The sequence below is a fragment of the Strongylocentrotus purpuratus genome, unplaced genomic scaffold (genome assembly GCF_000002235.5).
Source record: "Strongylocentrotus purpuratus isolate Spur 01 unplaced genomic scaffold, Spur_5.0 spur5_scaffold_21, whole genome shotgun sequence".
In the NCBI taxonomy this organism is placed as follows: Eukaryota; Metazoa; Echinodermata; class Echinoidea; order Camarodonta; family Strongylocentrotidae; genus Strongylocentrotus; species Strongylocentrotus purpuratus.
In genome coordinates, this window is record NW_022145607.1 from 37768531 (window position 1) to 37781550 (window position 13020).

A 13020-nucleotide genomic window follows, 5' to 3' on the forward strand; every position below is an offset into this window, starting at 1 on the left:
GGTCGAGAGACAATAGCCTCAAATTGTTACGATGATTGTAAGAACGCCTAAAGTTGTTCATAGAAGGCTCTTACGGCGTTCGTAAGAACGCCTTACGAACGGAGATTCGTATGGCGTTCGTACGAACGACTACTGGTGTTCCTGCTCGTAAGGTGTACGTACATAATTTATGCAGTTTATGCAAAGTCTTTTTGCAACCCCGACAAAATGTCCACAAAAAAATCGTAACATCTTCTTACGAATGATCTGAGAATGCCGTCAGTTGCACGTACGACCATCTTGCGAGAACAACAACTCGTAAGATGGCCGTAAGCCTGACGTTAGAAGAACTGAAGGCGTTCTTACGAAAAACGTACGAACTCTAGGGCCATTGTATAACCGAAAATCACTTCGTTTATAAAGGAGGTTTTGAGTTGTTCTTACGAGCCCCATCTACGAATCTCTACGAACTCTGAAATTCGTAGGAACAGAGAGATTCGTACGACGGTACGAACATTAGTAACCGTAGCTTTAGAAAGACGTAAGAAACTATTCCCCATCTACGAATCTCTACGAACTCTGGAATTCGTACGAACCTTTGTGACCGTGGCTTAACCTTTAATTATCGAAAATGTAGAAAATGCGAGTTCCCTATTTTAGTTGATTTGTGCATCTTATGATGTGTTATAGTGCTAATTCATATTTAAATTTCTTTCACAAAAATATAGGATGATTCTTTAAGTCATGTAAAACTATACTGGTTTGAAGAAAGTATCTTTAATAATTACACGAGAATAAAAGCCGATAACCGGTCAATTCAAAATGTGTGTTTTGTTGATAGAATCTGACGACGGGTGAAAGCGACATCCAGGACGTTCTGTCAGTGTTGACTTTGATCTCACAGGACACGAATATTACTTCTGCTGGGATCGGTGCTGCATTTGACATCATTCACCAGATGGGCTCAATTTCTCAACCAACGCAAGAGGTGATTTGATCGAATTTTTAAATTATTGCACGATACGCGTTAATTGATTTAATGAAAGATCACCCAGTTGAACAAAATAACTGAATTTCATTATATTCATTGCTTTAGGCGCTTATAGAAATGTTATTACCCCTGTCATCGGATTAAGGCTTGCCTGCACACAATGCATGCACATTCTTCCCTCCGTGGTGATCATCCCAGCCAGTCGCTATTTAACGGACCCTTACAATGCTCAGCAAATCACATAAAGAATCGCATCCTACCGGGAACCCATTCAACACCTGGGTGGAGAGTGGCTAAATTAGATTGACGTCTTGAAAAAGGAAATCATAGTGCCGCCGGGGTTTCGAATCCTGAACCTTGTGATCAATAGTATGGTGACTTATCCACTAGACTACAGCACCTCTGTATTGTTGTTGCTATTATATTTTTGTATTATCATTGATAATCTTAATATTATTATAATTGTTGTTATCATTTTTTATTATGATTGATGTTGGTATTATTATTATCATTATTAATATTATTAAACTGATTATGTTGGGATTGTAATCATTGTCACTAATATTATAATTGTCACAATAATTTTCATCATGATCGTAATTTATAATATTATTGTTATTCTTCTCATCATATCATCATTAGTAATATTATTACTATTAATACAAAATTATTTCAAGAATTATTATTATCATTATTAGGGTCCATTACCACCACCATCGCCATCATAATCATCATCATCAACATCATCATCATCATCATCATCAGTAATCGTTTGTTCTTGTTTTATGCTAGAATGTGGCCTCTGTCGTTGACATCTTAAGCATCCTGGCCATGTTAGACAAAGGCATGATCATGGAGGCGGAGATGATGAATGGTGCTGTCAGCAGAGCCACCATGGCCTTAAAGAACATCCTTCTTGCTGTCAATGTGCCTTCCAACCAGACCTTCCAACAAGTGGCAGCAAACCTAGTAGTACAGGTATGATGAAAACAAATAAATCATAAATCTGGATTTAAATACACTACTAAAGTGTGACTTCATATTGGCTCAGTTCTCAAGTTTGCTTGTTCCAGAAAAAATTATGCTAAACAGTGGTGTGGTGATCTCACCAGCTCAGACGCTGAATTTGCCCTGCTACAGGCCGTTACTTCAATAATTTGACTTGAATATGATGTTAGCACTTCGGTGCTCTATATAGTGTTTAATATGAAATACCGTTTCTAAATGCTTTACAGATATCATACATATTACCCCAGCAGTTGGGTTCATGAACGCACAATGTGCACAATTTCCACTCACTGGGGAGTATTGCTACCACACAGTAACCATGATGGGATATGACAATGTCTATCACATAGGTTTTTTTCATCCTACCAGGTCCCCATTTCCCTCCTGGGTATGGAGTGGTAAATGTGTATTAATGTCTTGTCAAATGACATTAGTGCTGCATGTGTCGGGGATCTAACCCACGACCTTGGCATTTCCAGCCAAGGTTTTTAAACCACTCAACTACGTCACCTATATAGGTATGCTATGACAGATCTCTTATCATTTAGAGGTGTCGTGGTGTAGTGGTTCATCCACTCTCAGACCAAGGGTTAAGGGTTCGATTCCCAGCCTGGCGGCTTACCTCGCCATATTTGAAGAAGCCTTTAATCTTACTATGCATTTCTTTAGGTAATCGACTCTAAGTCTGATGGTGTCCGTGATGGGATTGTCTTCTCCATCATCGGCGATGACAGCCAATCCTTTGATGAAAGTGACATCCAGCTATCCACCGACAATCTCGACAGCGGTAACCTTGGCGATGTCGTCCAAGCAGCTATCGTCATTGGACCAGGGACCATTGATGAAGGCACCATGAGGAATATAGCATTCACTGTGTACCGAGACGATGCATTGTTTGTAATGGACGGTCAAGTGGGAAGCAATGATGGGCGTCGCAATATCACGGTCAATACTAATATCATCGGAGCGAGCCTTGGTACGAGTGAAACCACACCTCTGAATGCTCCGGTCACCATAACACTGGCACACAAGCAGGTAAGATATCAATCACTTCATGAGCTAGTTTGTAGATTCTACCTGCTCAATGGGCAGATTTCAAGTCATTTGTACCAAATTGTAAAACCCACCGAGTCGGATATTGAATATGTATTCATCAAGGTTTTTTGAAATCATTATTTGTTTAAGCACAATACCTTTCATGATACATGAGTGAAAGCAGTAGCGTAATGAGGAAAAGCCTTTTTTTTTGGGGGGGGGGGAAGGAAGGGGGGGCAGAGCACCTTTTTTTTTGAGGCAACATTAAGCGCCGATTCAGCCGGTCGGTGAATAAGCTGGGGGGGGGGGGGGGGGTAAGAGCACATTTTTTAATTTTTTTTTTTTTATCTAGTTTTTTTAGGAAAAAAATTGCGCCAACTCAGCCAGTCGGTGAATAGGCGGGGGGGGGGGGGGGGGGAGTGATGGAGAGAAGAACCACTATTGGGGGGGGGGGGGGCGAAAATATATATATATATTCATTTTTTTGTCAAGGGGGGGGGACATGCTTTTGCTTTTTTGTTTTAAAAAGGTTAAATTTACGTTATTATCCTCTTTTTTTTGGCCTTTTTTTGTTGAAAATCATGTGACATTACGAACATTTATATATAACTTATATGGAATTTTTAATAAGTCATGGTTTAATGTGAGTGAAAGTATTTTTGCAAGAGGGCAAAAAAGTGCCCCTCAGTGACTTTGGCATTGATCATTCTAGATTGCACAAATTGTGGACATACTACGAATGAAGGATTTGTTTGATTGATTGATTTTTAATCATATTCCAAGCACAAATTTACAAAATGTATAAAAAATTATCCTGAACCATAGTCATCAATGACATGAATCAATGTTCTGCAAATCATTTAAGTACAGAAATGAAAAGTGAACTTACTTAAAACCTGTTTTTATTTGTATATTCAAATGGAAATTTAAACGTGTTTTTCTCTCAAAACAATTTTATATACTTCCAGCAAAATGCAACGAATCCGCAGTGTGTGTTTTGGGAATATACCACTAATGCTTGGTCAAGCGATGGATGTGATATGACAAACACTTCCGAGACACACACCGAATGCCAGTGTAATCATCTTACCAACTTTGCTGTCCTTATGGTAAGAACAGGAAATAATAATGATGATAACAATGGAGATAAAGATAACAACAATAACACTAATCATAATGAAAATGGTAATGATAATAATGGCAATAATAATGATAGTGATAATAATATTTAAAGGTAAATTATTCAGGAAAGTTGCACAACCATAGCATAATATGCATTTTATATTATTCTGTATGACATTTACTTATGATGTTAATATATGTTAATATTATGTACTTTTTACATAATCCCCTACAACAATTTAGAATCAAATTAATAGATTAAAAAATCAAGACGAAATCGGACGAATTGTTACCTGTGATTCGTGGTTCTTATCAGCCTCACCGTCTAACAACACGTCATCCTTTGGAATTGGCATATTCCAATCCAATAGTTTGCATATTCATAACAGTATTGTTGATACTTTTTGTCAAAGTCTGCAGATAAATCATTAAGACATTTAAAAACTCCAAACGCCAAATCTCCTAATTGGTTTATTCTATTTCATTGTGTTGCTTTCTGTTTCTCATCAGGATGTGAGTGGCATCCCCAGACGATCAGAGAGAGTTGAACAAGTGTTGAGGATTCTCAGCTACATAGGATGTTCTCTCTCCATTTTAGGCCTCCTGGTGACTCTTGCTGTCTACAGCACAGATAGGTAATACTCTGAGGAAAATCCATCATAAAACTTTATTTTAAAAGAAGGCTAAACATAAATCAGAAAAGCAGGCAGGTGAAAACTTTCAACGAAATCGGACCCTAAAGGTTGCAATCACTATAATTATAGGCACTTACTAAGGAGTATCGGCAACTTTCCAAGTTGTTTCTACACAAAAAATGACTAAGATATCACTTTCTTTTCAAAATTTAGGAATAAAGTACCTTTTAAATATGCTATCCAAGATCAGTTCAGTTAATTTTATTTTTGCACGGCACCAACTTCAGCCAAAAGGTCTTGAGTAGTGCCCCAAGAAAGTGCAGGAAATAATCATATTTTGTCAATATGAGACTCACATAGATCGATTTAGTGATCTCATATTTCAAACATTCATAACTCTCTTTTTACTGGTCCAATATATTTCAAACTTAACTATTCTGTTTCTCTATTTTTTCTGCTTTAGTACTAATGAACTATTACACACGTTGGATTGCCTTTAAACTTCCATGTCCCTACCCTTCTTCCATCAACAAAAGGTCTCAATCCTTAGGAAGACTATAATGGTCTCCATAGTTTATTCAGTCTAGCGTTTAAACTCATATTTGTTTATCATGGAAGTAATCTTACTCTCTTTACACCTACTTTAGCTATACCGATTTGTATTGTATCGAATACAAAAGATGTTTTATGCTTTCTAAGTTGTTGTGGATTCTCAGCCCTAGCTAGGTCTTGTGTAATTCTTTTTGTAGTCCCCCTTAATGTGTTTTTGAAAGTTCAAAGGTCAAAGGCTATATAAATATCTAAACTAGCTTTTTAAAGAGTACAGATGCTTATTATAGGAGTAGTGTCTACAAAAAGTGACGATTCTGCTGTCAAATTTTACCAGCAATTGCAATGTACTTAGTAGGTCAGATTAATCAACTCACCTATTTAGCTCTGAAAACATTTAAATGCCATCATAATTTACCTCTGTTTCTCTTTGCCCCAGGAAACTTCGTTGCTTGCAGCACATCTGGATCTTAATGTGTCTCTGCATTACGCTCCTCTTCCTATACGTCTTCTTCATCATCATGACAGCACTCGACCGATATCCTGGAGAACCTGAGGTCGGTCCAGGTCTGTGTGGAGTCATCGCTGCCGGCCTCCACTTCACCACGCTCTCATCGATGTCATGGATGGGCGTTGAAGGGATAAACATGTTCGAAATTGTCATGGATTCGTATATCCCACTCTTCATGATAAAGGCCTCCATCATTGCATGGGGTAAATTGCTGTTATAACTTGTTTGTCCCAAACTCCCAAGGTCTTTTGTCATGCGATTAAGTTTAAAGGGCTTGAACCATACAAGCATTAATTTCTTTTAGCATGCCCCTCCTTTTCAATGTATGCATTCAGGTCATCTGTGTTCTGGAAACAAATTCAGTTCTTCATTAATTATATTTGGCCAATTCACAATTGTATTTCTTTGTTTTTTAAAATCAATTATTGAGTTTTTTTGTAGTCGCTTTGGATTTCCAACAACTGTGTAGATGTGACTGTGCTCGGGAAGGGAAGGGGGATTCTTTGAGATTTGGGAATAAATGGGGAGGGGATAGGTAAGTTTGTATGTGTGTCTGAGTATGTGAGCGTGTGTGGTGTGTCTGTCTGTCTGTGCGTAAGGTTTTGATCTATAATATTCATTCAGTATAATTAATTTGAAGACATTATGTACTGTGTATGAAAGGACAAGTCCACTCGAAAAAAAAACTTACTTTCAATAAAAGCAGAAAAATCAGACAAACCAGTCCAAAAGTTTGAGAAAAATCGGATAACTAATATTAAAGACAGTTATGAATTTTTGAAAAAGTATGTCAAACTATAGAACAATGAGAATCACAACACAAATTGCCAAGATGGTTATCAGTTAGTGAGGTCTTGTACTCACTATTTATCAATTGCTCTATATGGTTTAATCCCATTAATTTCCCTTTTTATTCCCCCAAACTTGATTTCCCCATGCTTTTGCCCAGGTTATACACTGTTGCTCATAACGGTGGAATATATTTTTTTATCCCAATTTATGGAATTATTTTAAAAATAATTTAAAAATACTAGATCTAGATAATAGTATACAGTCTCAGATTTTATTGAATAATAATTTGCCAATATGTGTTTTGCGTGACTGCTAAAGCATGTATATTATGCTACTATGTTTATCAACTAGGGGACCTATGCCCTTAAGTCATAAATGACAGTAATGAGGATTAATGCCTCACAAAAGGGCTCTGATATAGCACATCGACACGGTGTTGATCCTGGGGCCTCACAGTTACGAGGCCATTGCTTTGTCACTGAACCATGACTGTACGCAGCGGGGGCTAGGGTAGGGGGCAGTTTCCATAAATTAAAAAAACAACAGAAAATGCAATAAATATTCAATAATTTATTGCATTCTACCCCGGTCCCCAACATAAAAAAATCCTCTGGACGGCCATGCATTATGGCTCAAGGCATGTGCACACAGAATATTTTTTTATGTTGGGGACCGGGGTAGAATGCAATAAATTATTGAAAATTTATTGCATTTTCTGTTTTTTTTTTAATTTATGGAAACTGCCCCCTACCATAGCCCCCGCTGCGTACAGTCATGGTTCAGTGACAAAGCAATGGCCTCGTAACTGTGAGGCCCCAGGATCAACACCGTGTCGATGTGCTATATTAGTGCCCTTTTGTGAGGCATTAATCCTCATTACTGTCATTTATGACTTAAGGGCATAGGTCCCCTAGTTAATAAACATAGTAGCATAATATACATGCTTTAGCAGTCACGCAAAACACATATTGGCAAATTATTATTCAATAAAATCTAAGACTGTATACTATTATCTAGATCTAGTATTTTTAAATTATTTTTTAAATAATTCCATAAATTGGGATGAAAAAAAATATTCCACCGTTATGAGCAACAGTGTATGATTTGTATCATATTGCGTGCATGACATTTTACAAAATCTTTTATGAACTTTGGAGAATTTATACTATTATCTGAATATTGTATATTCATAAAATTTGATTTTAATATAAATAGTTTATCAAAATTCAAATTTGTCATGATTTAACTGGAAAAATTACTCTATATTAGTGCATCCACACAAAAACATATTACTATTAATCTAACTTGGATGCTGGTGTTTATTTACATTTTGATATGTTATGTACATCAATGAAGATGCATGTTTTTTATAACTATTTTGGACTGAATAAATGAGATTAAGAATGCTAAAACAACAAATATTAAAACAGAAATCAATTAATCAATCAATGAGTCAAACATTGCTAAATTCTTATCATAGTAGGCCTATACATCTTTGATCTATTTGCATTTCCTAGCTTACTGGAACATCACTTCTCCTTTTGTCCTTGTTTTTGTTCTTTTTTATTTCCTCTTCTTTTTATAGAGAGTTTAGATCAAACATGTGATATTAATGTATTTGTTTGACAGGATTACCTGCTGCGATAGTGCTCATAACTGGTGCTATCTCGAGACAGAATTACGCCAACTCAGACTAGTAAGTACTGTACTCTCTATTTCATTCTCATCCTATCCAACAAACATTAGTAATAAAGTATGATCAATTATCATTCTTTGTTGCTCATGTTAGAAGTCGCTGGAATGTTGGAGAATATGTTGTTGTCTAAGTTCTTTTAAGACCACCTGGTTTCATCTCGTGATATTTAGTCACTAATAATTTTATTAAAGGAAATTGAGCAGCATAAAATAAAACTCGCCCTCAGCTGCTGCGGTGGCAGAATACTACTCATTTAGATACACACCAAACTTCACTAAAAACTACAACAGTTTGAAATTAATATGATTGAATGAAAACAAAGAAAGCCACGGAAATCGAGCTAATCGTCCAAACCAAAACTGTCCGTGAACATTATGTGGTATGATTTTGCATGTCAATTATATTTATAAGAGAGTTTTGATAATAAAGTGATAACATTTTGTTAGTATAATGAACCATCGATTAAACATCATGACAATTTTCTTTATCCGGAGATATGGGGTGGTATTCTGATAGCGCGTACTAAGTTAAAAAATAGTAGAATACCACCCCAGATTGTTAATACAAATCAGTATAGCATGGAAGAAAGACATATAATCAATATGTTCGTTTTGCACTCATCAGAGTAAACCACACTAATATTATCTGATTTCGGTTACTTTGCCGCAAGACTAAAATCTCTCGTATCTCTTTATTCACTGTTATTGTTAAATTGTTTGCATTTTCTTTTGTATATTATATTATATTATATTATAAGGATTAATATTTCCCTTTTCAACTATACAGCTGTTTTCTTCAGAAATGGCCTCTCGTAGGCGGTCTGCTAATCCCTATGGCAATCATTCTCGCTCATAACGTGATCATCTTCGCTCTCGTTAGATGTCTTGTGCGCATCAACCGGCGCCAGGAGATCATGCGCCGTCTCAAAAACGGGATCGGCGTCCTCCTCCTACTTGGTTTGACCTGGCTTGTTGGATATTATACCGTGACCGAACAACTCAATCTCGCAGTCCACGTCATCTTCATCCTACTCAACTCTCTCCAAGGATTCTTCATCTTTGTTTTCTACGTTCTCCGACAACCTCAAAGCCGTGCGCGCTTGCGGGAACGCTTGGGTTGCTGTTTCCACGATTCACCCTTGACGGTAGGTGCAAATACGATGAGTATGAAACAAATGAGGATGACAGGAACAGGGAACCCGGTTAACAAATCTGATATCGATGAACATGTCTATGAGGATGTATCTTAGTAATGCATTACCCTGCATACCTTAACTCACATTTCCTTTCAATATTCAATTTTGGTATAGGCCCACTGATTTGTAAAACTCTGAGTCTAGTCAACAATAATCATTTGCTTTATATAATGTACAATAGTTTAAATCACTTTGGCACATTTTTTAAAACTATTTTTTTTTTTTAAAGTTGTGTATATATTTTTTTGTTTAAAACTGACTCAACAAAACTTTAGGTATTGAAATTCGCTGATATTATATCCGAAGCTCCAAAATGCAAATTATGAAATGCTATAATTAGATATTTCAAACGGTTTTCATTTTAAACCAAAGGAAAATCTAGGTGTAGTGCAAACATTATCGTACTTGTAGTGATATGCAAAATTGAAATACTTATCTTGTTTGTACATAGTGGATATTTAGAATATGTAGCCCTTTTTTTCGTTGATTCATATCTTCTGGTCATGTTATTTTGTTTCCCAAAATGTAAATCAAATATTTGGAATAGAAAATTTCTGTCTTTCATTTTATGTCCTTATATTTGTTAACCTAAAAGTGGATGTTTACTTTCGCTTACTCAAATGTATCCTATTTCTATATTCATATGGCATTTCCCGTCATTAGTTGTCATCTTTAATGTGTGTTTCATACGCATGATTATCAATGCAGGGGGGGGGGGGGGGTAAGAGTACGGTTTTTAATTTTTTTTTTTTGGTCACGAAATTTGTAAATTTGACATTTCGCTCCGTGGGGGGGGGGGGGGAGGGGGGTAAGGTCACCTTTTTAGGTCAGCCATTGGCAATTATTTTTTTTTTTTAAATAAAATTAAAAAAATATAATTTTTCTTAAGGGCGGGGGGGGGGGCACGCCCCTGTTTTCCAGTATATTTTGGGCGAATTTAGGGCTGATTTTAACATTTGTTTTTTGGCCGGGGGGGGGGGGAACGCGCACCATGTGCACGAAATTTGTAAATTTGACATTTCGCTCCGTTGGGGGGGGGGGGGAGGAGGGGGGGGGGGGGTAAGGTCACCTTTTTAGGTCAGCCATTGGCAATTATTTTTTTGTTTTAAATAAAAAATTGAAAAATATAATTGTTCATAAGGGCGGGGGGGGGGGGCACGCACCTGTTTTCCAGTATATTTTGGGCGAATTTAAGGCTGATTTTAACATTTGTTTTTGGCCGGGGGGGCACGTGCACCCTGTGCCCCCGCCCCCTGGATCCGCCACTAACTTTATATCATTCAGTTTACGCAGAGTACTTTTAATCATTGATTGATGCATCGTTCGTGCTACTGAGTGTAAATAGGCATACATGTGTATATGTGAGGAGGAACCCTTTATTTCATTTTATATTCGTCTTAGTGCTTAGTCTCATGTTATCCCTTATATTCTAAAGAGTAAGTTTGAAGAAAAAAAATCATCAAAATCCGAACAACAGCAGTGTGATTTCCAAAAAAGGCGACTGTGTCATTTTGACGTAACATAATAGAAAGGTCTGCGCACTCATTTATTTTAGATTAAGTTGTAAAATTTGGATGCGAAAGATAGCATGTCTAGAGTTGTGAATAAAATTTGGACTTTTCTCACTATGTTTTAATCGTTTTATTTCTATTTATTTGTATATTATATGATGTTTTGCTTTGTTTTTGTGCATGAATATGTTGATTTTAATCGAGACGATAAAACTGTCTAAGTGTTTTCTTTTCAATTCTCAATAAATTTCACCATCAACATCTGGCAGGTTACCCTTTTCCTTTAAAAAATCCCCCTCTCCTTTATAATAAGTGACCCTGTTCCAGTCTCCTTTTCACTCCTGATAATTTGCCCTTTTTTATACTTTGACTTGTTCCCCTTTTTCTTTTTACTAACTGCACTTTTTACTTCTAAGTGCCCTTTTCCCTTGTAATAAGAGACCCTTTTTCTTAAATGTCACTTTTCACCTCTGTTAAGTGCTTTTTTATTTTGACACTTGCCTCTTTTCCTTTTAAATAAGTAATATACATTACTTCATACATAGTATGTCCTCGGAAGGAAGATTATCTAGAGGGGCAGCTACATTATGACCTTTGACATTCCATAAGTTTTGCATAAGATGCATCTATTTATTGGATTTTTTTCCAATTTGAACGACGATTTTGGAGGGTCATTGTTTATGCAGGAGCAACGACTTAAAAATACGCCAATTACTGTTTGTTGATTGGCCATCAACAAAAAATTTCATGCAAAAAAAAAAAATTCATTCCCAGAACTCCCTACGATTTGAGCACGAAATAAAGAAAAATGGCGGCTGTATTAACTGCAACTTTTAATTTTTTCCATTAAAAACAATGGACCAGCTTTTTCTTTCAAGTGAATTTCTGTTCTAATAGAATTTGGTAAAGTAAATCTCAGTGAAGCAGAAAATCTTCAGGCGACCATCAACATCGACATAGGCGCCGGAAGTAGGGGGGGGGGGGGCAAAACGCATTTCGCCCCCCCCCCAAAAAAAAAACAGTAAAGGAGTAAACATGGTTTGTATTTTTAATTCAAAAGAATGTAACAATAATAAAAACCTGAATTAAATCACAAAAGGAAAGTTCACAGTAATTAAGTTTCATAAAATTGCGCATGCCACCTATACGGTATTTTAAATGGAGGTCTCTATAATAGCGATACGCGCATATCGTGGACATATTGTGCGAGAATGGGAAAGCGTGTCCGTTTTTTTGTTATAGGGGTGAGAAGACATGATCCCCTGAACGCTGGCGTACTTATGGGGGGGGGGGGTAATGTATTTCTTATACGAAACAAGTGATTTACAAATGTTGATGTTGTGACATGATTTTCCGGTATTTTTTCTTCATTTTTGTTGTAAGTCATACTTTTTATGCGTATTGCGTTTGTTGGAAAATAAGAAATTCCAACATTACAGTCAGGCGAAATACGCTCATTTAGAAGCCTTTTTGTTATGGTCTGCAAAGTGGCTGGGCTCGAGCCCCCCCCCCCCTCCTTTTTGAAAAAGTATGTAAAAGAGAAAAAGAAAGAAAGACGGAAAAAAAAAATAGTGACCTGCCAATGTCACAAATAAGGTATAAAAAATGCTCATCTGACCGTAATTAAATGCCTAAAACCCCGAGCTTCCAGGTGCTCTGCCTCCTGGACCCCAACAAGGGCTCTAAGGCGGGCCCTTGGATGCTCATCTGACCGTAATTAAATACCTAAAACCCTCGAGCTTCCGGGGGCTCTGCCCCCTGGACCCCACCAAGGGCCTTAAGGCGGGCCCCTGGATGCTCATCTGACCATAATTAAATACCTAAAACCCCTGAGCTTCCGGGGGCTCTGCCCCCTGGACCCCACCAAGGGCCCTAAGGCGGGCCCCTGGATGCTCATCTGACCGTAATTAAATACCTAAAACCACTGAGCTTCCGGGGGCCCTGCCCCTGGACCACACCAAGGGCCCTTAGACGGCCCCTGGATGCTCATCTGACC

The 13020-nt window shown here is 37.3% G+C and overlaps 1 protein-coding gene across 1 annotated transcript; it reads left to right on the forward strand.

Annotated features, from left to right (window-relative positions):
• The first annotated feature begins 252 nt into the window (after positions 1-252).
• On the forward strand, positions 253-9567 carry LOC100889328 (adhesion G-protein coupled receptor G6-like). Its single transcript, XM_030994385.1, has 9 exons — positions 253-297; positions 821-967; positions 1763-1948; positions 2648-3136; positions 3982-4122; positions 4646-4770; positions 5759-6033; positions 8252-8318; positions 9105-9567. Exons 1-9 carry the CDS (start codon positions 253-255, stop codon positions 9565-9567), a joined length of 1938 nt encoding a protein of 645 aa, XP_030850245.1.
• Positions 9568-13020: the final 3453 nt, after the last annotated feature.

Excerpts from the sequence above, each read along its gene's own strand:
- LOC100889328 (XM_030994385.1), top strand. The coding sequence starts at position 253 with ATGCCGTCAGTTGCACGTACGACCATCTTGCGAGAACAACAACTC. Across the intron at positions 1,949-2,647 it reads CAGCAAACCTAGTAGTACAG|GTAATCGACTCTAAGTCTGA; the intron begins GTATGATGAAAA and ends GCATTTCTTTAG. Across the intron at positions 3,137-3,981 it reads TTGAATATGTATTCATCAAG|CAAAATGCAACGAATCCGCA; the intron begins GTTTTTTGAAAT and ends ATATACTTCCAG.